The 24,226-nt window shown below is 69.2% G+C and overlaps 3 protein-coding genes across 3 annotated transcripts; 1 reads left to right on the forward strand and 2 right to left on the reverse strand.

Annotated features, from left to right (window-relative positions):
- The first annotated feature begins 1,139 nt into the window (after window positions 1-1,139).
- On the forward strand, window positions 1,140-7,495 carry FHIP2B (FHF complex subunit HOOK interacting protein 2B). The gene is made up of 17 exons (XM_075724019.1): window positions 1,140-1,184; window positions 1,289-1,367; window positions 2,258-2,427; window positions 3,313-3,417; window positions 4,226-4,348; window positions 4,529-4,708; window positions 4,795-4,991; window positions 5,072-5,180; window positions 5,261-5,337; window positions 5,492-5,681; window positions 5,769-5,938; window positions 6,027-6,149; window positions 6,221-6,311; window positions 6,404-6,547; window positions 6,947-7,087; window positions 7,188-7,288; window positions 7,390-7,495. The coding sequence occupies exons 1-17, from the start codon at window positions 1,140-1,142 to the stop codon at window positions 7,493-7,495; spliced, it is 2,151 nt and encodes a 716-aa protein (XP_075580134.1).
- A 984-nt stretch (window positions 7,496-8,479) lies between these two features.
- On the reverse strand, window positions 8,480-11,190 carry NUDT18 (nudix hydrolase 18). The gene is made up of 3 exons (XM_075724135.1): window positions 11,035-11,190; window positions 10,748-10,961; window positions 8,480-9,075 (listed from the first exon to the last, which is right to left on the reverse strand). Exons 1-3 carry the CDS (start codon window positions 11,188-11,190, stop codon window positions 8,480-8,482), a joined length of 966 nt encoding a protein of 321 aa, XP_075580250.1.
- Window positions 11,191-12,333: 1,143 nt separating this feature from the next.
- HR (HR lysine demethylase and nuclear receptor corepressor) lies at window positions 12,334-22,318 on the reverse strand. Its single transcript, XM_075724186.1, has 19 exons — window positions 21,524-22,318; window positions 19,950-20,817; window positions 19,328-19,508; window positions 18,631-18,860; window positions 18,414-18,563; window positions 18,234-18,320; window positions 18,031-18,152; window positions 17,778-17,853; window positions 17,461-17,624; window positions 17,123-17,347; window positions 16,851-17,022; window positions 16,623-16,698; window positions 16,097-16,170; window positions 15,829-15,972; window positions 15,591-15,758; window positions 15,329-15,460; window positions 15,048-15,243; window positions 13,160-13,292; window positions 12,334-12,501 (listed from the first exon to the last, which is right to left on the reverse strand). Exons 1-19 carry the CDS (start codon window positions 22,316-22,318, stop codon window positions 12,334-12,336), a joined length of 4,161 nt encoding a protein of 1,386 aa, XP_075580301.1.
- Between the last annotated feature and the right edge of the window lie 1,908 nt (window positions 22,319-24,226).

Genomic DNA, 24,226 nt, shown 5'->3' on the forward strand with positions numbered 1-24,226 from the left:
AAAAAAAAAATCATAAAATTTGGCTTCTGCCGGGTTGTGCTGTGGGAAGAGGCGAGCTGGGGGTCCGGGGGGGGGGGGTGTCCCTGTCCTGGTGCCTGGTGTGCACGGCGGGGTTGTCCCCATCCCAGTGTGAGGTGGGCATGGGGGGGGCTGTCCCCATCCCGGTGCACGGGGGGCATTGGGGGGACTATCCCCATCCCGGTACAGGGGGGGCATTGGGGGGCTGTCCCCATCCCTGTGTACGGGGGGATCGGGGGGGCTGTCCCCATCCCTGTGTACGGGGGGATTGGGGGGGCTGTCCCCATCCCGGTGCACGGGGGGCATTGGGGGGGCTATCCCCATCCCGGTACAGGGGGGGCATTGGGGGGCTGTCCCCATCCCTGTGTACGGGGGGATTGGGGGGGCTGTCCCCATCCCGGTGCACGGGGGGGGCTGTCCCCATCCCGGTACACGGGGGGACTGGGGGGGCTGTCCCCATCCCGGTGCACGGGGGGCATTGGGGGGGCTGTCCCGATGCCGGTACACGGGGGGATTGGGGGGGCTGTCCCCATCCCGGTGCGGGGGGGGCTGTCCCCATCCCGGTGCCTGGTGTGCGCGGGGTCCGTCCCCACCCCGGGGCTGCCCCCGGAGCAGTTTTAGGGCTAAGGGACCTTGCCAAACCCTCCCCCCCAAATCCTCTTCCACCCCCCCAGCCCCGACACCTCTCCAGCCTCCGTCCCTCAGCGCTCCCGCAGCCCCTCCGCCCCCCAACCCATCCCCATCCCGCCCCCCCCCGCCCCCCAACCCATCCCCATCCCGCCCCAAACCCAGCCGGAGCCCGGAGCCCGGAGCGGAGCCACCGGGGGAGGTACCGCGGCCGGGCCGCCCTCCCCGCCCGGCGCCGGGCGGAGCCACCGCAGCGGGGCCGGCAGCGGGGCCGGGGCTGCCGGTGCTACCGGGGCCGGGGCTGCCGGTGCTACCGGGGCCGGTGCTACCGGGGCCGGGGCTGTTGGTGCTACCGGGGCCGGTGCCACCGGGGCCGGTGTCACCGGTGCTACCGGTGCTGGTGCTGTCGGTGCTACCGGGACCGGTGCTACCGGTGCCACCGGTGCCGCTGCTGTCGGTGCTACCGGTGCTACCGGTGCCGGTGGGGCACGGCCATGCTGAGCCGGCTGGGCGCTTTGCTGCAGCAGGCAGTGGAGACGGTGAGTGGGGCCCGGGGCCGGGGGGCATGGCGGGACCGGGAGCGGAGCTGGGGGGGTGGAGGGGGGCTTCCATGCACCCCTGACCCCGGCCCCGGTGTGCGCAGCGGGAGCCCAGCGTGGACCTGCTGGAAGCCTTCACCGAGCACTGGAAGGGCATCACTGGCTACTACCTGGAGGCCACGGGTGAGTGGGGTGCGGGGTCCCTGTGCCCGAGGGTGGGGTCTCCGTGGTGTGGGAACAGGGTCTGCGTGTCCTGGGAGAGGGTCCCAGTGCCCTAAGATAGGGTCCCATGGCCTGGGGATAAGGTCCCTGTGCCTGGGGAGGGGGTTCCCCATGCCCTGGAACAGGACCCCGTGCCCTGGGTCGGGACCCCGCGCGGTAGCAGGGCACCGTGCCGACCCTGGGGCATGGCGTTTGACCTGGCGTGGGACACCCATTCCCATGCCCCGGGAGGATTTATCCAGCCGAGTGCTTGGCCCTGCCCGGCCCCGACCCCCCTGCACACCGGCAGGGTCAGCACGGGGGGTTTGGGTGGGTGCGGATTCTCCTGGGAGCAGTTGCAGGCTGGGGCACGTCCCTCTCCGGGAGCACGCTGCTCTCCGGGAGCACTAAAAGCAGGGCCTGGAGAGCTTCAGCCCTTTTCCCAGCAGGATCTCCGTCCTTCCCACTTGCTCCCTGCCGCCCCTTCCCCTCCTGGGCCATGTCGGAGGGGTCTCCGGGGCTGGCAGTGCCCGGCAGCACCCCGCAGCCCCCCGGGCCAGCCGGCAGCTCCGACCGCGGCTCTGGCCCTGGCAGGGAGAGCCGGCGGCTCGCTAGGCCATGAGCGGAAGGAGCAGCCTCGAGTGTTGCTGGGAATCCCTCATCACATTGCCATCTAGCGTCGTCCCCGCTGGCGCCGGCGGAGGAGGATTCTGGGCCGGCACGGCTCGGGGTGCTGCTGGCGAGCACCCCGCCTTTGCACCTGGGCACCCCACCGTGCCTCGCTCCCCTCACCGAGCCCAGCGGCACGCTGCCTTGGTGCGGGGGGGGACACACACGACATGTCGCAGCCCCCTCGGTTCCCGTGTCCGCAGACGAGAGCATCCCCGCCAGACAGACGGACATTCCCTGGCGCCTCAAGCAGATGCTGGACATCCTGGTGTACGAGGAGAAGCAGTGCCCGGCGGGGGAGGCCGGGCCGTGCCTCGAGTACCTGCTGCAGCACAAGGTCCTGGAGACCCTCAGCACGCTGGGCAAGGCGGAGGTGGGTGTGCAGGCACCAGGAAAGCCGCTTTTGGGGGGGGGGCGAGCCCCCCTGCGCTGCAGCACCCGCAGCCTCTTCCAGCTGCTTTGCATGGTGCTGCTCAGTAATTTTAATTTTGAAGCTCTTCTAGCTGGGCAATGGGAGTTTGTGGAATGCAAGCTGGTCAGGGCGCTTGGCTTTTTTGGGGGGCGAGGGGCTGGATTGCTCGGTGTGAGAATCCCACTGGGATCCTTTTCGGAACGGTTCTTGCACCCCATCGCATCCCTGCGTGCACAGGAAGGGTGTTTTTCACGCCAGCAGCCTGTTTGCACAACTGACACATTGCTGCTGGGGTTCGCAGGACGAGGCGTTTTTAGGCAGCACCCTCTCAAAGTCAATATTGGCCAAACAGAACGGCTCTGCTGATCCTTTGTGCTAATAATTACGAGGCTCCCGGTGAACAGCCTTTTATTCCAACAGAAGCAAGCGCTAGCGCGGTGTGGGCTTCAGAAATGCGCGCTGGCCCTTCCGTGGCCGTGAGGTTTTGGTTTTTTGGGGTGCTGGGCTTTAACGCCCCATTGCTAGCATTGTAGCAGTGGGAAAGGGGAAATAATCCCCACTTTTTTTTTTCTCTCTGCAAGAGAGCGTGACTCAGAGAACTGAGTTCAGCCCCTAATTGCTAACAGGAGAGGAGCCCGGGGCAGGTGGGAGGTCCTGGGGGACGCGTGGGCCGCTTTGCATCATTTTGGGGGAGCAAAACCGGGGTCTCTGCTGAGAGTGTTCTTGCAAGCCACCCACACCGACGGCTGGGTGGCCCGGCGGGTGATTTGGGGTAATTACGGGATAATCAGGTACACAAACAGGTAACTGGGGTCTCACTGATGCCTCTCCCCATCTCCCTCGCAGTACCCGCCCGGGATGAGGCAGCAGGTCCTCCTCTTCTTCAGCCAGGTGCTGGGGCAGGTGCAGCACCCGCTCCTGCACTACCTCAACGTGCACAGGCCGGTGCAGGTGAGCCCCGTGCCCGGGGGTTTGTCGGGGGCCGGCCCGAGGACCCGGCTGGCGGTGCCGCCGGCGATGCCGCGTGCTGGCAACCGGCCGCGTCCCTGCCAAATGCTGCCGGGAACCGATGCCCGCGGTACCGGGGCGGCACTGGTGCAGCCGGGCAGGGCGGGAGAGCGGCCCGCAGCCCAGCATAGAATCATAGAATCATTTAGGTTGGAAAAGCCCTTTAATATCATCCAGTCCAACCATTAACCTACACTACCAAGTCCACACTAAACCATTTAAGGGGAGAATAATAATTAATTTCATGTTTCCTGGCTTGGTGGCTGGATTGTTTTTTAATGAAAGTAAAACTAGGAATCATTAAGGTAGGAAAGGAGCTCTAAGATCATCAGTCCAACCATCAACCCAACACCCCCATGCCCACTAAACCATGTCCCCAAGTGCCACCTCTGCCTGTTTTTTGAACCCCTCCAGGGATGGGGACTCCACCACCTCTCTGGGCAGCCTGGTCCAGTGCTTGACTACCCTTTCCATTAAGAAATTTTTCCTAATATCCAATCTAAACCTCCCCTGGTGCAGCTTGAGCCCATTTCCTCTCGTCCTATCGCTTGTTCCTTGGGAGCAGAGCCCAACACCCCCCTCCCTGCCCCCTCCTGCCAGGAGCTGCAGAGCGATCAGGTCTCCCCTCAGCCTCCTCTTCTCCAGGCTGAACACCCCCAGCTCCCCCAGCCGCTCCCCACCAGCCCTGTGCTCCAGACCCTGCCCCAGCTCCGCTGCCCTTCTCTGAACACCCCTCTCCCTGCCCTGCCAGAAGCTGCTCCAGCTCAGCGGCGACCGCCTGGGCTGCGGCACGGAGAAGGAGGAGGTGCAGTTCGCAGCTGTCCTCTGCGCGAAGATCAAGCAGGATCCCGCGCTGCTGGCGTACATCCTGGAGGTGAGCAGCCCCCGGGCATCCCTGTGCTGGTGGGACACGTGCAGGGGCATCTGTGGGGTTTGGCTCGGTTAATTGAGCTTTTTCCCGTGCTCTGCAGCTCCATCCCCGCTGCAAAGCTCCTCGGGGTGAGTCGGGGGAAGACGGTGGCTACGACGCTTTGCTGCTCCTCTTCCTCCGCAGGGTAAGAGCGTCCTGAGTGGGAGCAGAGCCCAGGAGCTGCCGGCCAGCCCCGTGGAAGAGGGTGCGGAGGAGCATCCCCCGGGCACCGCCGCCGCTGCCGGCTGCCCCGCAGCCGAGGCCTCGCCGCCACGGAGGGACAGCAACCTGGTCACGTCCTTGGTGGGGCTCTGCAAGAGCAAGGTAGGGGGGAAAGGGCTGGCAAGGAGGGGACAGCGGGTGCTGGCAGTCGCGTGACGCCGCTTCCCTCCTCCTCCTCCTCCTCGCAGAAGAGCAGGGTCGCGCTGAAGGCTCGGGAAAACCTGCTCTTGCTCGTCGGGCTCGCCCAGGAGGCGGCTGCTGCCTGGCTGGTGCGGAGCAGCGCCCTGTGCCAGCTGCTGACAGAGCATCTCTGTGACCTCTACAGCGCCGTGCCCGCCTGCACCGACCCTGCCGATGTCCTCGCCCTGGAGAGGGTCAGCTGGAGGTAAGGTGGGCACCGGGCAGCGTGTTCCCCATGCACCGCCGAGGCTTTTGCTGCAGCCCCGCGTCCTCTACCCGACTCAGGTCGCAGGGCGATGCTGCCGGCGACGGGGTTTTCCCGGGGAAGGAGAGCCTGGCTGCCTTCTTCAGCTGGCTGGACTACCTGGATGAGCTGGTGATGGGTGCCCACCCGGTAAGGAGCGCCCGGCCGGCCCTGCGGAGCGCGGCAGCCCCTGGCCCGTGCCACAGCTCAGCCTCCGCCGTCACCCACAGGTCGTGGCGGATGCCATCACCGAGGCCGTGGAGGACAAGTTTTTCCAGGGCATCCTGCGGCCGCAGCTCTTGCAGATGTGAGTGTCTGAGGCGGGGAGAGTTTCTCTATCGAGGACCCTCTTGGGGCCGGGACCGCGGAGTTCCCCTTGCCTGCACCTCCTTTTTCCCTGCTGTGAGATGCTGTGGCGCTCTCAGGACACCCCTCGCAGCATCCCACCTGGTCCCCGGCAGGTCTGAGCTTGCCGTCCTCAGCGCCACGGCCATGCTGACGGGCACGGTGCGGCAGATCCGCGCACCCCCCTTGCTCCACCGCCTTGTGCTCTTCTTGCTGGGGCCGGACCGGCACCCCGAGACCCCAGGGGACACCCCCCACCCTCTGCGCACCCAGCTCATCGACCGCTGCGACCACCTTTCCGACGAGGTGAGCCCCATCCTGGGTGGGGACACACACGCACGGGCGATGCTGGGGGGCTGCGCCGGTGGTCTCACCCCGCTCGCCGTGCCGCAGATCAGCCTGGCCAGCCTGCGGCTCTTCGAGGAGCTCCTGCAGAAACCCCACGAGCACGTGGCGCACAGCCTAGTGCTGAGGAACCTGGAGGCGAGGGGGTACCTGCAGCGCGGACCCCCTGTGCCCGACGAGCGCGGACCCCTCGAGCCGGACCCCGACGAGGATGGGCTGTGAGCAGGGGTGGGGAGAGCTGGGGCAGGGCGAGGGGGGCGGCCCCCTGGCACCCACCCGGCTGATGTCCCTGCACTGGCCCCGCAGGGACCTGGAGGAGGATCCCTATTTCACTGACGGATTCCCGGACGCTGGCTTCGGGACGGCAAAAAAGTCTCCGCCGGGATCGGCCCTGTCGGGGAAGGGGCAAGTGAGCGAGGTGGTCAGCAGGTAGGGATTGCAGGGGCTGCTCCAGCATGGGGGGGCTGCATCCCCCTCCCCATCCCTCTCCCTTCTTCCAGCTTCCTCTGCCTGGTCCCCGAGGAGGCGAAGACCTCCTCGTGCATGGAGGAAGGTGGCTACGACACCTACGTGCATGATGCCCTGGGCATGGTGAGTGGCACGGGACACCCCCCCCCCCCCCCCCCCCCATCCCTGGTGCCGGCCCCCGCGCTGGCTCTCACCCACCATCACCCCCCGGCCAGGTCCAGGCGTGCCGTGCCAGCGCGGCCCCGTGGGGGTGGCCCTCGGCCCCCCAGCCCCTCGATGCCTGCCACCCCGAAGCGACGTTTTACGAGGGCCACTTCCTCAGGGTGCTGTTTGACCGGATGACCCGGATCCTGGACCAGGTATGGGGTGGGGGGGGGGCCAGGTGAGGTGGCAGGGAGGTACCTGGGTCCCTTCTGCCCCTTGCCTTGGCATGGCTGGCGGGGGGACTTCCCCCCCCAAAAGGGCTCTCCGGCTGTCCCCACCAGCGGGAGCGCAGTGGCTGCGAATGCCACCGATGCTCTTGGCCACTTTACCCCCCACTATGGGGGTTCTGGACCCTGGAAAGGGGAGGTGGAGGGGTCGGGGGTGGGGGTGGGGGGTGCCACCCTCCGCTCTGCATCCCCAGGGCTGGCAATAGCCATGGGAAGGCGACGCATCCTCTATTCAAACCCCCCCCCCAGCCAAGTCCCCGCCGGGGGATGCCGTGGGGGGGACAGTGACCACGACAGCTCCCGCTGAGCATCCCCCCGGCCCCCCAGCCCTACAGCCTGAACCTGCAGGTGACCTCGGTGCTGTCCCGCCTGGCCGCCTTCCCCCATCCCCACCTCCACGAGTACCTCCTGGACCCCTACCTCAACCTGGCACCCGGCTGCCGCTCGCTCTTCTCCGTCCTCGTCAGGGTAATGTCACCTGCTGGGGGGGGGGACGGGGACGGGGACACCCCCTCGAAATGGGGCCCTGACTCTTCCCCCCCCCCCCCCCCCCCCCCGCCTCACGCAGGTGATCGGGGACCTGATGCAGCGGCTCCAGCGTGTGCCCCATTTCAGGGCCAAGCTGCTGCTGGTGCGCCGGCAGCTCATGGGGCTGGTGCCCGGAGAGCAGTAAGTGCTGGGGGGGGGAGACACAGGATGGGGGCAATGCATGCCCTTTTGGGGGGGGGTGTACCCCACCGAGCCCCCCGCCATTGCTCGTCTCCCCGCAGGGTGGACCACACGCTGCTCTTCAAGGGGGTGGTGGTGCTGGAGGAGTTCTGCAAGGAGCTGGCTGCCATCGCCCTGGTCAAGGGGCCGCCGGAGGGGCCCCCCTGAGCTGCCGCTCCCTGCCCCCCCCCCCCACCAAGCACCCCCTCTTCGGCCGCGCTGTGGTGGCCAGTGGCACAACCCACGTGCTGGTAGCCTCCGGTGTATGTCCCCAGCAGCCGGGCATGGCGGTGGCACCCCGGGAAGGACGCTGGCCTCGCAAGTGCCCGGCGAGGAGGAAAAGGAGGCAGAGTCCTTCACCGCTGCCTTGGCCAACCCAGAGGTGATGCCACCTCCCCAGTGCAGGATGCGGCCGCTCTGGGTGCAAAGCGAACCGTGCTGCCTTCCCTCATGGGTGGTGGGTTCCTGCTCTCCCCTGCCCCGTGTCAGAGCTGCCCCCAGCCCCCACCAACCTCAAGCAGGAATTTTTTTTTTTTTTTTGGCAATAATCGGCTGCGCGGGCACGGTGCTGCGTTCTGCCTGCGTGGGGCAATGCCACCCCCTCGGCTGCAATAATTCAATCATCTCCCCCAGCTCCGGGGCGCGGGGCGATGATGTGTGTGCATGCGTGTGTGCATGCACGCATGTGTGTTTGCGTGTGTGTGTGTGTTTGCGGCTCCTGCCTGGCAGGGATGGCGCACCCCGAACCCTGCCCAGCCGGGCACCGTGTCCCCTGGGTGATGGGACTCTGCTACAATAAAGCCGTGAGCTTGGCACCACGCGCTGTGCCCCTGCCCTCGATACTGCGCCCGTCCCCCTTACCAAGCATCCCCAAAACCAGGCTTCCCCCCTCCCTCCCCTGTGTCCCCCCCACCTTTCAACCGCAGCCAGGTGGATGCAAGAAGCAGCAGCTGGGTTTATTTCTGCGCTGGCTGGCTCTCGCCCCCACCCCAGGCCGGGACACAGCATCGTGCCCTGCCCCAAAACATCCCCCCGGCCACGGGCAGCACATCCCGGGGCTCTCGCCTTTGGCACTGCGAGCAGGACCCCCTGCCACGTATCCCGGCCAGACCCCCCGTGCCCAAAGCCAGGCTGCCAGGGCTTTACCGGGCACTAGCTGCAGACGGGCACAGTGGCCGCGGTGCGGAGCCGCTGCAGGATCCTGCCCCTCAGGCTCTCCTCCTCCACGTGCCACCAGCGGAAAGCGGGGCTGCGGGGCTCGGGGGGAGCAGCCCCCGGGCTGCCGGGCGGGATGCTCAGCAGCACGTTGAAGCAAACACCGTCTGCCCCCTTGGGACCCCCAGCCCGGTGCTGCAGCCCCAGCAGCCCCAGGGGTCCCGGGCGGGGGTCCGGCGGCAGGCAGTCCCGCAGCAGCCGCAGCACGGGCAGGCGGAGACCCCTGCGGAGCTCGGCCGGGGACGTGCCGCAGGCCACCACGGGCAGGTGGGGGGTCCCGGCCGTGCCCAGCAGCACCCAAAGGTCTCCGGCGTCGTTGGCGAAGGCCAGCAGGAGCCGCAAGCAGAGCACGGCGCAGGGCAGCTCCTGCGGCAGCGTTGGGGGGTGCGGGGGGCTGCGGCGGTAGCGAGCGGCGAGGTCCAGCAAGGGCAGGATGTCTGGGGCTCGCAGCGGCAGCGCGGAGGGGTCCCCGGCCCACCACACCGCTTGCAGGGACTCGGCGTCGGCCTCCTCCAGGGTCTTCAGGGTCCCGCCTGTGGGCAGAGAGACAGCGATGCCCTGGCACAGGGGTAGCGGGGGACAGCGATGCCCTGGCACGGGGGGTGGCAGGAGGGGCCGGTGCCCGGTCACAGGGCTGGTGGGAGCACAGAGACCCCCTCACATGGATACCCCAGCAAGAGGCTCGTGGGGGGGATGCCAGTACTGGTGCTGGCAGGGGACAGCGATGCCCTGGCACAGGGTTGGCAGGGGACACTGATGCCCTGGCACTGGGTCGGCAAGGGATGCTGATGCCCATTACTGGGCTGGCAGGGGATGCCGAAGCCCTGGCACAAAGGCGGCAGGGGACAGAGATGCCCGGGCACAGTGCTGCCTGGGGGTGCCAAAGTCCATTGTGGGGCTTGCAGGGGACACCGATGCCCATTACTGGGCTGGCAGGGGATGCCAATGCCCTGGCACAAAGGTGGCAGGGGACAGCGATGCCTGGGCACAGGGCTGGCAGGGGACACCAATGCCCATTACTGGGCTGGCAGAGGATACCAAAGCCCATCGTGGGGCTTGCAGGGGACACCGAAGCCCTGGCACGAAGGTGGCAGGGGAAAGCGATGCCCTGGCATAGGGTTGGCAGGGGACACTGATGCCCTAGCACTGGGTCGGCAAGGGATGCTGATGCCCATTACTGGGCTGGCAGGGGACACCGAAGCCCTGGCATGAAGGTGGCAGAGGACAGCGATGCCCGGGCACAGGGCTGCCTGGGGGTGCCAAAGCCCGTCGTGGGGCTTGCAGGGGACACCAATGCCCTGGCACAGGGTTGGCAGGGGACTCCAATGCCCACTACTAGGCTGGCAAGGGATGCCAAAGCCCTGACACAAAGGTGGCAGGGGACGGTGATGCCCGGGCACAGGGCTGCCTGGGGGTGCCAAAGCCCGTCGTGGGGCTTGCAGGGGACACCGAAGCCCTGGCACGAAGGTGGCAGGGGACAGCGATGCCCGGGCACAGGGCTGCCTGGGGGTGCCAAAGCCCGTCGTGGGGCTTGCAGGGGACACCAATGCCCTGGCACAGGGTTGGCAGGGGACTCCAATGCCCACTACTAGGCTGGCAAGAGATGCCAAAGCCCTGACACAAAGGTGGCAGGGGACGGTGATGCCCGGGCACAGGGCTGCCTGGGGGTGCCAAAGCCCATCGTGGGGCTTGCAGGGGACGCCAATGCCCTGGCATGAAGGTGGCAGGGGACAGCGATGCCTGGACACAGGGCTGCCTGGGGGTGCCAAAGCCCGTCGTGGGGCTTGCAGGGGACACCGAAGCCCTGGCACGAAGGTGGCAGAGGACAGCGATGCCCGGGCACAGGGCTGCCTGGGGGTGCCAAAGCCCGTCGTGGGGCTTGCAGGGGACACCAATGCCCTGGCACAGGGTTGGCAGGGGACTCCAATGCCCACTACTAGGCTGGCAAGGGATGCCAAAGCCCTGGCACAAAGGTGGCAGGGGACAGCGATGCCCGGGCACAGGGCTGTCTGGGGGTGCCAAAGCCCGTCGTGGGGCTTGCAGGGGACGCCAATGCCCTGAGCCAGGGCTGGCTGGGGACACTGATGCCCGTCATGGGGCTGGCAGGGGACAGCGATGCCCCGGCACAGGGCCAGCAGAGGATGCGCCAGGTGAGCCGCATCCTTCCCCCGCCCCTTTGGAGCACCGAACGGCACAGGCACGCACCGGTGGGGCGCGCGAGGAAAGCGAAGCGGATCCACGCCGGCCCCCTCTCCTCCAGCGCCAGCAAGGTGAGGGGTTCGCACTCCAGCCCCGTCTCCTCCTTCACCTCCCTCCGCATGGCAGCCACGATGCTCTCGCCGGGCTCCATCCTCCCGGCCGGCAGGTACCACCTCCCGCGGCACTCGGGCTTGGCCTCCTGCACCAGCAGCACCCCGTCCTGCGGGGACGGAGAACGGGTCGGGTGGGCACCGGCTGCCACGGGGGTGGGGGTCCCGCGGGGGCTGCCTCACCTCCTCGTTGAAGAGCACGGCCAGGACGACGTAGCAGGCGTTCCTCCCCAGGCGGACGGGGCCGGTGGGTGGGGGGGGACCCTCAAAGCTCACCCCCACGTCCCAGCCGCCGCCACCCAGCACCGCGTCCAGCTCCGCCGCCGGAGCCTCCCCCATGGGACCCCGCAGGCTGGATGGGGAAAGGGGGAGCCGAGCCCCTCAGGCACCCGCTCAGGGGGGTAGCGGGGTTTTGGGGTGGGGAGGGCACCCCCCAGACGTGCAGGCGGGGGGGCAGGGAGCCCCGGCGCTGGCTGGGCTGGAGGGAGCGGTGCGGGAGGGGGTCCGGCGACTGCGGGGGGCACGGGGAGGTGCAATGCAAGAAGGGGTCACCCAGCGGGTGCAGGGTGCCGGAGGGGAAGGGCTTGCTGGACTGGGGGACAGGGAAGGGGGTGTAACAGGGGAAGGGTCTGCTGGGCTGGGGGGGCACGTAGCAGGGGAAGAGCTCGGTGGCCTTCGCGAGGCAGGGAGGGGTGCAGTAGGGAAAGGGCCTGCTGGACTGGGGGACGCCCAGCGGGGCGCAGGAGGGGAAGGGCTGGCTCGACTGCAGCGCGTAGGAAGGGAAGTAGTAAGGGAAGGGGTCGCTAGGTTTGGGGGGGCGGGGGGGGCTGCGGTAGGAGAAAGGCTTGCTGGACTGGGGGAGGCATGGGGGGGCACAGGAGGGGAAGGGCTGGCTGGACTGCAGGGCGTACAGGGGGCTGTAGGGAAAGAGCTCGCTGGATTTGGGGATGCAGGGGGGGCTGTGGTAGAGGAAGGGCTGGCTGGACTGCAGGATGCAGGGGAAGCTGAAGTAAGCGAGGGGTTTGCTAGACTGGAGGAGGTAGGGGGCAAAGGGCTTGCTGGACTGGGGGACGCTGGGGGGGAAGGGGCGGCTGGACTGGGGGATACTGGGAGAGAAGGGCCTGCTAGACTGGGGGATGCCCGGGGTGGGGTAGGAGAAGGGCTCGCTGGGCTGCGGGGAGCCCGGGGGGCTGGCCCAAGGGCAGGGATCGGCAGGCTGCGGGGGCCAGGGCGTGCTGGACTGCAGGGCGCTATAGGGGAAGGGCTGGTCCGAGTATGGGGTGCATAGGGGGAAAGGCGCGGGGGACTGCGGGGTGCAGGGGGGCGAGCTGGGCTGCAGGGTGCGACAGGGGCCGGGCGCGCTGGGCTGCAGGGTGCGAGGCGGGGTGCGGGGCTGCGGCGGGAGAAGGGGCCGCGGGGCTGCGGGGCGCGCCGAGAGGCGCAGCAGCGGCGTGGGGCGGGCTGGCTCGCGGCGGGGGTGCGCTAGGGTGAGGGTTTGCGGGGTGCGATGGGGGAAGGGTTTGGGGGGCCGCAGGGTGCGATGGAGAAGGCTTTGGGGTGCAGGGTGCAATAGGGGAAAGGCTGAGGTTTACAGGGTGCAACGGGGAAGGGTTTGGGGTGCAGGGTGCAGTGGGGAAGGGTTTGGGGGGCCTGCAGGGTGCAATAGGGGAAAGGCTGAGGTTTACAGGGTGCAACAGGGAAGGGTTTGGGGTGCAAGGTGCAATGGGGAAGGGTTTGGGGTGCTGCAGGGTGCAATGGGGAAGAGTTTGGGGGGCTGCAGGGTGCAATGGGGAAGGGTTTGGGGGGGCTGCAGGGTGCAATGGGGAGAAGCTGGGGTTTGCAGGGTGCAATGGGAAGGGTTTGGGGGGCTGCAGGGTGCAATGGGGAAGGGTTTGGGGGGGGCTGCAGGGTGCAATGGGGAGAAGCTGGGGTTTGCAGGGTGCAATGGGAAGGGTTTGGGGGGCTGCAGGGTGCAATGGGGAAGTGTTTGGGGTGCAGGGTGCAGTGGGGAAGGGTTTGGGGTGCAGGGTGCAAGGGGGAAGGGTTTGGGGGGCTGCAGGGTGCAATGGGGAAGGGTTTGGGGTGCAGGGTGCAAGGGGGAAGGGTTTGGGGGGCTGCAGGGTGCAATGGGGAGACGCTGGGGTTTTCAGGGTGCAGTGGGGAAGGGTTTGGGGTGCAGGGTGCAGTGGGGAAGGGTTCGGGGGGCTGCAGGGTGCAGTGGGGGGGCTGGGAGCGCGGGAGGGGTGCAGGGAGGGGGCGCAGGGCCCCGCACCCCCGCCTGCCCGCGCGCATGCGCCAGGGCACTCACCGCGTCCCGGGGCTCCGCCGCGCCGCCCCGCCCACCTCGCTCGTCGCCCATTGGCCGCCCGGCGAGGCCAGCTCGCTTCCCATTGGGCAGTCCTGCCGCCACTTCCCCGTACGGCTGCGGGGCGGGGCTTAGCCTTAAAGGGGCCGGGAGGGGCGGGGAAAGGGTGGCGGTGCGGAGTGCGTGGTGCGGAGGGTGCTAATTGCGCGGCGCCCGTTGCAGGGTGCCCATTGCAGGGTGCTGAGTGCACGGTGCTAATTGCAGGGTGCTAATTGCAGGGTGCCCATTGCAGGGTGCCCATTGCAGGGTGCTAATTGCCAGTGCTAATTGCACGGTGCCCATTGCAGGGTGCTAATTGCTGGTGCCCATTGCAGGGTGCCCATTGCAGGGTGCTGAGAGCACGGTGCCCATTGCAGGGTGCTAATTGCAGGGTCCCCATTGCAGGGTGCCCACTGCAGGGTGCTGAGTGCACGGTGCTAATTGCAGGGTGCTAATTGCACGGTCCCCATTGCAGGGTGCCAACTGCAGGGTGGTAGTTGCTTGGTGCCCATTGCACGGCACGGAGTGCATGGTGCTAATTGCACGGTGCGCCGTGCACGGTGCTCAGTGCAGGGTGCCCCGTGCAGGGTGCTAATTGTTGGTACTAATTGCACCGTGCCCATTGCAGGGTGCCCAGTGCAGGGTGCTAATTGCCAGTGCTAATTGCAGGGTGCCCATTGCAGGGTGCTAATTGCTGGTGCCCATTGCAGGGTGCTAATTGCCGGTGCTAATTGCAGGGTGCACAGTGCAGGGTGCCCATTGCAGGGTGCTAATTGCTGGTGCCCAGTGCAGGGTGCCAGCTGCAGGGTGCTAATTGCTGGTGCCCAATGCAGGGTGCCCACTGCAGGGTGCTAATTGCCGGTGCTAATTGCAGGGTGCCCATTGCACGGTGCCCACTGCCAGTGCTAATTGCTGGTACCCAGTGCACGGTGCTAATTGCAGGGTGCCCATTGCACGGTGCCCACTGCCAGTGCTAATTGCTGGTGCCCAGTGCACGGTGCTAATTGCAGGGTGCCCATTGCAGGGTGCCCACTGCCGGTGCTAATTGCATGGTGCTAATTGCAGGGTGCCCATTGCAGGGTGCTAATCACAGGGTGCATGGCGTGCACTGCACAGGCCCGGGTCCCTCTCCCGCAGCGCCCATGGGGCAGCGCAGGGTGCACATCGCACGGTGCGGCGGGCGCAGCGCGCAGGGACCGAGGCCCCGTGCACCGTCCGTGGAGCACCGTGCGCAGGGGCCAGCCCCGCTTCCCCCGGTTCTTGTTAGGGCAGTGCAGGGCAGCTCCTGGCAATGGCTGTGGGCAGAGCAGAGCCATTCCCCTGCAACCCAGCGCTCGGAGCACCACGCTCCGCAAAAACCGTGCTCCACAAGCACTGTGCCCCGCAAGCACCGTGCTCCGCAAACACCATGCCCCGCAAGCACCGTGCTCCGCAAGCACCGTGCCCCGCAAACTCCTATCCTCGGGACAGGCCTTTGGGCCGGTTGCTTTCCCACAGCAGGGCAGGATGGAGCTGCACCCTGGGACCCCAAACCTCTGGGCAGCGACAAGCGATGCTATCCAGATGTTTTCCAGTTCCCTGTGAGGCTGCCAGCGCAGAGACCGCCCCAAACTCATCTCACCAGTGGCCTTGACCGGCCACCGAAGGCTGGGAGTGCCCCATGCGACCGGGCCACTCTGCCAGACCCCGGCCCTGCCACCCCAGCCCATCCCAGGGCACCCCTGCCCGCGGATGGGGATGAAGGGGCCGACTCCGCGCAGGAAGGAGACGCCGAGGCGGGCGCTGGTGCTGCCGGTGGCCCCGGCATGCTGCAGACACTTTATTCCCCGGTTGCCCCGATCCCATCCCGAGCCTCCCCGGGCGCTTGCGGAGCAAAGCACCAAGCGCGAGGCGGGTGGCCCCGGCTCCCCGCAGCGTCTCGGCCGTGGCCGTGGCCAGCAGCGCTGGCTTTGTTCGAGCACCCTCCTGGGCGTGCCGCTGCCACCTCACTTGCAGCCCCACAAGACGCCCACGGCCTCCCGCACAGCGGAGAAGATCATGCCATCCAGCTGCAAAGGTGCAAAGAAGGGGGGGGTTCAGCACCACGCACCCCGCACCGGGACCCCCGCCCCCCCATAGCCCCCAAACCACCACCTGGGCGCGGAGCTGGCGCGCGGCCCCAGGAGGGTGGGTGCTGTGGTGGGTGCTGTGGTCCCGGAGGCGGGCGGCATTCTCCGGTGAGAGGAACCGCTGCTCCACGCTGATGGTACCGGTGAGGGTCTGCACCTGCCCATGGCACGGCGGCGTCAGGGGCTGGGGCTCAGCCGTGCCTCAGTTTCCCCTGGGGAAACAGCTTTGGCACGGCTGCACCCCAAATAGTTGCCCTCGGGGAGGGGGGGGTTGCAGAGCTGCCTACCTGGTGGGGAGCCCCGGCGGGGACCAGCACGGCGTCCCCCAGGAACTGGAGGAGGGTCCAGCCGCTCACCCCGCACTCCTCGCGCAGCCGCCTCCGCAGCGAGAGGTCCAGGTAGCGGCCGGGGGGCTCCGCCGCAGCCTCCCCCTCCTGCCCTTGGTCCTCGCACGCCTGTGAGGGGCCGGGGGTGAGCAGAGCCGGGGGCCGGGGGCAGCCGGGGCCGTGGCGGGGGCGATGGCACCCACCTTCTGCAAGAAGTCACGGATGCGGCCGGCATCCTCAGCGCGGAAGATGTGCCACAGGGCGCCGGGCCGGCTGCCGGCATCCCAGAGCCGCTCCTTCAGCGGGGCATCCATGCCATCGGCATCAGCTTGCAGGAGCAGGTCTGCGGGCAGAGGGGTGCTCAGGGAGGGCTGGGGTGGGGGGACTGGGGTGGGGGGACCCCCCCATGCGCCCACCGTACCCTGCCGTGCCGCCGAGCGCTCAGGCAGCCACGCCGCAGCGTGCACCAGGATGCTGATGGAGTCGGCTGCCTCCACCGTCAAGTTTTTGGTCCCGATGCTCCGGTCCTGGGGATGCACGCCTGCGAGCGGGAGGAGCAGGGCGGTGGGCGAGGGGCCAGCATCGCCATGGGTGGGGGGAACCCAGCTCACCCCCTCCACCCCGGGCACTGCGGTGCTGCCGGCTGGCACTCACCGTAAGCCACGCAGACGCGTGGGCGCAGCCAGTGCCGGCCCCGCTGGCCCCGCAGGTAGGCAGCCAGGTTGAGGCGGCCGGCGGGTCCGCAGTACTCCGGCAGCGGCAAGCTGGCGCTCAGGTTGGCGGCCCTGCGGCACAAGCGTTGGTGCTGGAGGCCGAGGCACCGGCTACCGGCGCTGGCAGAGCCGCACCGCTGCCCCCAGCCCTGCTCGCTGCATCCCACGCCGGGATGCATCCGGCTGCTGCGGGCGCTGGCACCCAGCCGGCAAAGGGAGGGGGCACCAGGCTACTGGGGAGCGGGGAGCCCACCCCGGTGAAGCCTCCGCCGTCACCTACCGGCACAGCTCCATGTCCCCAAAGCCACCCTCCAGCTTCAGCAGGTCCCCACCGCCCTGCTCCGGCTCCGGCGATGCTGCGGGATGGAGCACGGCGTCGCACGCGGGGATGCTGGCGTCGTGCTGCCAGGCACCTCCCGGGGAGGGAGGGATGCGCAGGGATGGCTTGCCCCCCTCCATTACACCCCAGAATCGCACTTGGGACCCCGCAAACTCATTCCACGCTTACCTGCGCTGGCAGCGAAGCCGTCCCAAAACTCCCGGCTGCTCATCCTGACACGGCTCGCCGGCGCCCGCAGATTTACCACCTCCACCGCCTGCTCCCCCCCGGCTGGGCAGAAGGACTCCGGCCCCCACAGCCGCCCCTCCAGCCTCCTCTGCAGCCCTGAAACAAGGACAGGCTGCCGGGGCAGCGGGGGCTCAGCAGGGCTGGGAGGGCTGGGGGGGCACTTGGGGGGTCCACGGTGCCACCGCGCATCCCCGGGGACGGGGGGGGCTCACCTGGCCCCGCCGCCAATGCTCCTGGAAGAGCTTGTAGTTGCTGGCGTGGCCGGGGTCGTGCAGCCAGAGCAGCCCGCTGGGAGCCAGGACGCAGTGGGAAACGGGGGGACCGGGGGGATTTGGGGGGCTGGGAGGGGGAAGCTCGGCCCCCGCCTGCCGCTCCTGGATCTTCCTCTCCACCACGCGGGCGATGATGCTGTCCAGGATGCTGGTCAGGCGGTTGTCCTGGGGGGGGATGCAAAAGGGGAGCCCCATCAGCCCCCCCCAAACCTGCCGAGGGGTTTGGGGGGGGACACGAGCATCACGGGGTGGGGTGCGCTGCCCACCCCGGGACTCACACTGGGCAAGGCGGGCGAGACGGGGGTGAAGGCCATGCGCACCCCGTCCTGCCCCAGGCACAGCTTGACGGCGGTGGAGGCCAGCAGGTCGCAGAGGGTGGTGGTCTGCACAGCCCCCCGGGGGGGCGGCTGCCCCGGCGATGGCGGGCCCCCCTCGGGGCTCTCTGCTTGGTGGGGAGGGGAAGGGGTCAGGGCTGCCGGCGCCCTCCTCCACCTCTCGCCCCCCACCCGGCACCCCATAGGGGATGCGGTGCAGCATCCCTGACCCCCCCCGAGCGGGGCTCTCCCCGCAGCGGGGGGGCTGCAGCCAGCCCTACCTTCCTTGATGGGCCCGGGGGGGTCGGTTTGGCCATCGCTGCTGGGCGGCAGGGTGGGCACCGCGGCCCCCGGCGGCTCCTGAAACACCCCGGTCCGTGGGGGCAAGCCGGGGGGGGAGCCACATCCCATGTCCCCCCTCCCCAGGGCTGGTCCCCTCCCCATCACACACCCCCCACCCACCTTGGGCACCCTGTTGCAGGGGTTGGGGTGCTGCACCCCCTTTCCCCCCCCATCCACAGCCCCCCCTTATACCTGGCTGCTCCGGGGGGGCTCCGCCGGGCTCTGCCCCGCAGCCCCCTCCCCGCAGGGACAGTGCGACTCGATGCCGAATTTGGCCCGCACCTCGTGCAGCAGCTTCCAGAGCCGGGTCAGGACTGGGGACGGATGGGGAGAGGGGGGTCAGCCCCGGGCAGCAGGTCGGGGGGGTCCCCAGGGTTGGGGCGGGGGGCACTCACCACGGGTGGGGACGAACTGCGTGGGGACGAGGGACGTGACATGGTGGTCTTGCCCGGGGATGCACGCAGGCGGTCGTGCCGGACCCTCTGCGTCAGAGAGAGGGTGCGTTCGTCCCCGCCAAGCCCCCCGCGGGGCTGAGACCCCCTTTGCAAACCCCCGCCCCGTCCCCGTCCCCGTACCGTGGCCATCAGCCTCCCGCCTGCTGCGGTGGCAGTCGGGGCACAGCTGGAAGCCACATCTGGCGCAGCTCCAGTGGGAGTTGAAGAAGCCGCGCTGGCAGGCGTCGCAGAGCTGGGGGGCTCCTTCCCCCCGCCTCCAGGCCGTCACGCCTGCGAAACACAGCCCTCAGCATCCCCAGTGCCCCCAGCGTCACCCCCCATCCCGGTCCCCACTCACCCTCGGGCCCGCCGGGGGCTCCCGGCCACGTGTCCCTGTCCCTGCAGATGGCCTCGCAGAAGGGGTCCCCCAGGACCCCCAGCAGGTATTTGGCCAGGCAGAGGCTGCTGCCCGCACCCCTGCCCCCTCGCTCGGGGCCGGCCGCCTCCAGCCGCAGCGTCTCCCCCTCTGCCTGCCCCAGGGTGCAGAAGCCGTCGACGCTCAGCTCCCCGCCATCCCCCAAGGCAAACCTGCATGGAGAGAGGATGGGAGGGGACGCTCAGAAGTGGGGTGACAGGAGGGGGCTCAAAAGTGGGGTGACAGGAGGGGATGCTCTAAAGCAGGGTGATGGGAGGGGATGCTCAAAAGTGGGGTGACAGGAGGGGATGCTCTAAAGCAGGGTGATGGGAGAGGACGCTCAAAAGCACGGTGACAGGAGGGGATGCTCCAAAGTGGGGTGACGTGAGAGGATGCTCAAAAGCGGGGTGACAAGAGGGGATGCTCCGCAGCAGGGTGATGGGAGAGGATGCTCAAAAGCATGGTGACAGGAGGGGATGCTCTGAAGTGGGGTGACATGAGAGGATGCTCAAAAGTGGGGTGACAGGAGGGGATGCTCCGCAGCAGGGTGACGGGAGAGGATGCTCCGTGCATGCTGACACGAGCCGGGAGCCCCCCGCCCCAGGCAGGGCTGTGAGCTCCCTAGGAGCCCCGGGCTCACCTGCGGAAGTGCAGCAGCCTGCAGATGCTCTCGGGGGGATCCTCCTCCTCCTCCTCCTCACCCTCGGGGTCCCCCGTGGCCCGGGCGGCGCAGGCACAGCACCGCGGGATGCTCTGGGGCAGGGCAGTACAGGGCACGCTCTGCAGGCACCACGGCTCCCGGCCGGCACGGCTCAGCGGGTCTGGGGGAGACAGGAGGTGCTTGGGGACACCGTGCGTGGGGACATGGCAGACAGGAAGGACTGGCACGCCATGGCGGGGGCTGGAAACCAGGCCAGAAAGTAGGGCTGGAAAGTAGGGCTGGAGATTGCAGAGGTCAGGACTGAGATGCCGGCAGCTCCCCGAGGAGGGCTCCGACCCGGCGACAACGCTTGCCACCCCCCAGACATCACGCCTGAGGATGCTGCGCTGCCCCGAAGGGGCATTTCTATAAATCTCCACCCTGGGAGTCGCTGCCAGACTCAGCCATGCCGAGAAAAAAACCCAAGCGCAGCAGTTTTCCCAGCCCTCACGTGTTCACGGCTGGCGTTGCGGGTGCTGAGAACCAGGATGCGAAACTTCCCTTGGGATCGGGTGCTGCCACCGCCCTCTCCCTGCGTCCACCGTGCACACCCCCGCCTTACCTCCCTCTCCCAGCTCCATCCTCCTCTCCTCCAGGTCCCCTCCGCTCTCCGTGCCATCACCCGGGCACACCGTGGCCACAGGCTCGGTGGCCTTCGTGCCCCTCTTGGCCGCCCGGGCGCCCTCGGCGGCAGCGCGGGGTCCGTCGGCGGTGCCGTGCGGGCGCTTGGCCGAGCGCTTGCCCTCACCGGCTGGCTCGTGGCCACCGTCCCGCCGGGGAGCTTTGCAGCGCAGCAGAGACTGCTCCGAGTGCCGCGTCAGCCAGGTCTTCTTCAGCTTGGTGTGGTTGCTGGGTGGGCATGGAAAGCGGACCCCGGGGATGCCCAGGGTGGGCTCGAAGGGACCAAGCGCCCCGCAGCCCGCCTCTGGGCACCCATCGCAGCCCGGTGCGGTGCAGAGGCAAGCCGGCGGCGGCTCCGGCTTGGCAAGGGCCGGCAGGTAGTGCCTGTCCGTGAGCAGAGGCGATGGGTCGGGCTCCCCTGGTCCTGGCGGTGAGCCGGGCTGGAGGTTTTGGTGTGCCAGGCGCTCATCTTTGGGCTCAGAGGGCCGGCCAGGTCCCGGCTCCGGGGGGAAATCGGTGGCGTGGGGCCGTGTGCCCACCCAGGACCCCCCGCAGCCCCCCACCGTGCCGGGCTGCAGGAGGAAGAGGGGGTGGCTGGTGCTGGGGGGAGGCGTGCAGGCGTGGGGAGTGGGCGCTGCTGAGCTGCCCCCAGCTCGGCCATCCCTCCGCAGGGCTCCTGGCAGCTCCGGCACCGCCGGCTCCCCCTCCCCGTCTCCATCCTGCCCTGTCTGGCCCTTGCCCAGCAGCTGCAATGGCGCTCGGTCCTTGGCCAGGGGGTGGAAGCCGGGCTCTTTCTTCGGGTAAAACTCCTGGAGGGGAGCAGAGGGGCCGTCAAGGCTGGTGTCACCCCAGATGTGGGTCCCCGTCCCTGCCTTTATCACCCACATCACTGGGAGGTGGTGACGGGGAGCATCCCGCGGCCCTGCCTCATTTCCCCACCACCACCCTCCCGAGCTGGGTAGCTTCCCAGCTCCGGGTGACCGAGCCCGTGGGGTGCCCGTGTCACCCCTGCCCGCGTGGGAAAGGAATGGGGAGCCGCAGCGGCACGGGGCGCGACGGGCGCACCCACGGGCTGGCGGCTTTGCCTCCCGCCGCCTCCGTGCCGCAGCTCCCGCCGCCGTGACCCAGCCCCAGGGGCTCGCACCACGCCGCGGGGCCGTGCCGGGCGAGGAGAGCATCGTCACCCCAGGGGCGCGTTGCCTCGTCCCTGGGGGGGGGGCTGGGACCCCCCTGCCACCGCAGGAGCGAGCTGGAGGGGGGCTGCGTCCCGCTCGGGAGCCGCCGACGCCAAGTGCAGCCCGGCCCTGCCCTGGGCGCGGGTGCCAGCATCGCCTTTCGCAACCTGCCGCTCCCAACCGGGTTCAGCTGAGGCCGGAGCCCGCCGTCACCCAAGGGTGCCGGGGCGCACGGGGGAGCCGAGCCCCGAGCATCCCCGCTCCGGAGCCAGGCCATGGGAGCCAGAGCCGGTGCCGCCATCGGATGCAGGCACCGGCGCGGCCGTCCGGGTTCGCCTACCTTGTTCCCTGAGCTGGAGCGGTCGTCGAAGGGGGCTGGAGCTGCCTTGCACCGCGGCGGGAGCCCCAGGTAGAGGGGCTGGCCCCAGGCGGGCGCGTAGGAGCCCAGGCGCCAGTCCGCGCTGGCGAAGCGCCCGTCGCCCATCACCCCCAATCCCTCCGGCCCCCCGAATGGGGGGTCAGCCGGGGGTCCGGCGGGCAGCAGCGAGGAGAGGAGGAAGGGGCTGTGCTTGGCCTCCACGAGGAAGGGGCAGTGGCGGAAAGCCGGGGGGTCGCCGGCCGCGTCCCCTGCAGCGGCACGGGGCTTGCCGGCGGTGCCGGGGTGCCGGCTCTCCAGCCCCGGGAAGGGCAGGGGGTAGCGGTGGTATGCGTGGCTGTAGAGGGCCAGGGGGGCCAGCACGGCCTCAGCCCACCGCGGCCCTGGGCGATCCTTGCAGGGCTGAGCCCAGCCCACCTTGGGCTGCCCGTTCCTGGGCGGCGGGAGCTCGGCTCCATCTTTGGGGCGGCACAGGGTGTCCCGCAGGCACGGTGGGGCCGGCGGGTAGGGGCAGCCCAGCCGGCCGCCGGCGAGCTCCTGGCCTGGCCCCAAGCACCCCTCGGAGCCCCTCCAGGGACACCCCTTCTCCGGGCCGTAGCTCAGCTTGCCGGGCTCCTGGTAGCCCGGGAGTCCCAGCTCGGTGGCCATGCTCCGGGGTAGGATCACCCCGCTGCTCTCCATCCCCCAGGCATCCTGCGCTGCCTCTTGGGCTCTCCTCCACCGTGGTGGGCTCTCCCCCATCCTGGCGTCGCTGGCCATGCCGCTCTGCCGCTCATGTGGTGCTCAGCGCCGTCCCGGGCTGGCCGGACCCTGTGGGCAGGGAGCGGGGCATCAGCAGGGCACGTCGCGCCGCACCGAACCCTGCCCGAACGCTGCCAGGGCAGCCGTGCACGGGTTGCCGTGAGGGGAAACTGAGGCACGGGGATGGTGGGGGTTGGCGCTGCGGGGGCTGCCTTCATCCCCCCAGCTCCATCCTCCCACGCTAGACAGGAGGCTCGCTGGCACAGCGAGGGGATCCCAGGCTCCCGTGCCCCCATGGGATGCACGATCCGGGAGGGCACGTGGCTGGAACATGGGGTCCCCACCCCGTCCCAGCCCTCCTGCGCCCAGCCCGGCGGGGCTGGCGGCCGGGACGCACCTCGCGCCCACCCGTCCCTCCGCGCCCAGCCTGGCCCCGCGCCCGGCCGCTGGCACCCAGCGTGGGGAGGCCTTGCCCCGCGCAGGTATTCGCCTCCGGCCAGGGCTGGGCTGCGCTTCCCAGGAGGGGTTGCAGCGAGCGGGGAGCTCCCAGCTCCCAGAGGCCCCTCCTGGTAGAAATGCCTGGGGGGATTTGCCGGATTAACGCTCCTCCGGCACCCAGGCCACACGCAGACGCGGGGTTCAGAGCCAGTCTTTGCAGCAGCTGGCGATCGCACCCCTTCCCGGCGGAGCAAACGCTACCCCTCGCCCTCCTGCCCTCCCTGCCTGGCAGCCGGAGGAGCCGAGGGGGACAAGCACGGCTCCCTGCAAAATCGCAGCCGTGCTCCGGGGTGGGACAGAGGTGCCTCCATGGCAGGGCAAGCAGCTGGGATGAGGAAGGGGATGGGAGCATGGGACAGGAGGAGCGTGTGTCCCCAGCGCTGCCTGTCCCCATCCCCTGCCCAGGGGAGGTCAAAGTCCCCGTTCCCACGCTGCTGCCCAAGCCCCTGCTTGGGAAGCACCCCGGGGCACCCTGCCCAAACAGGGGCACCCTGGGCACACCCACCCCATCCCTTGGGGCGCAGGTCCCCACCGGGCTCTGCCATCCAGCCCCGTGCCGGGAAGATGCTCCCAGCACCGCTCCGTCCCGGTGCCCCGAGGCTGCCCTGCCCCACGCCATTCATGGGGTCCCCCCAGCTCCCCTGGCCTCGCCGGAGCGGCGCGGACCCCTGCCCTTCATCCCATCCAGAGCACAGGAAGCCGGTCCTGCAGCTCGGCGAGCATCCCCACCGTCCCGCAGCACAGCCAGCTACCTGGAGGGTCCATCGGGGACCCCGCCGCCTCCCCTGCAGCGGCGAGGACGAGGGGACGTCTCTGCCGGCAGCACCAGGTCCCGGAGAGGCGAAGCCGGGCAGGTGGGAGCACCTAGACCCACAGGCTGAAGGGGTCCGGCTCCGGGATCTGGAGGAGGCAGAAAGCCGCCCAGGCAGCCCTGGGGACGTTCTTCTCCGAATGCTGGAGCTGGAGTTTTTGATCCATTGGTGTGGGGGGCTCCGTGCTCGTCCTGCCTATCGTCCTACGAGTAGGGGGTCCCGGCGTGCTGGGGGGTCAGGGAGAGGGGCACCCAGGGGAGCGGTGGCAGTGGCGAGCAGGACCTTCCCCCGGCTCTAAGCAGCCTTGAGCATCTTGGGGCGAGCGATGGCAGGACAAGGCGGCGGTGGCAGCTCTGCTCCCGGCGAGCGTGCAGCCTCCGCCGGCTCCCACAGTGACTGGGTGGGCGGGCGAGCCAGCTGCTGGGGTTGCTGACGCCCAGGAACCAGTGCGGTGCCGGCAGTGCCGCCCAGCCCCGGGGGCACCGGCGCAGGCAGCGGCAGCAGTGCCAAGGCGGGCAGGTGTGCTCTGCCCCGTGCAAAGAAAGAAAGCGCCCTTTGTTCGGCAACACGGCCGAGCCGCCCCGTCACCGATGAAAGACGCCGGCCGCCCGCTCTG

The sequence above is a fragment of the Pelecanus crispus genome, chromosome 21 (genome assembly GCF_030463565.1).
Source record: "Pelecanus crispus isolate bPelCri1 chromosome 21, bPelCri1.pri, whole genome shotgun sequence".
NCBI lineage: Eukaryota > Metazoa > Chordata > Aves > Pelecaniformes > Pelecanidae > Pelecanus > Pelecanus crispus.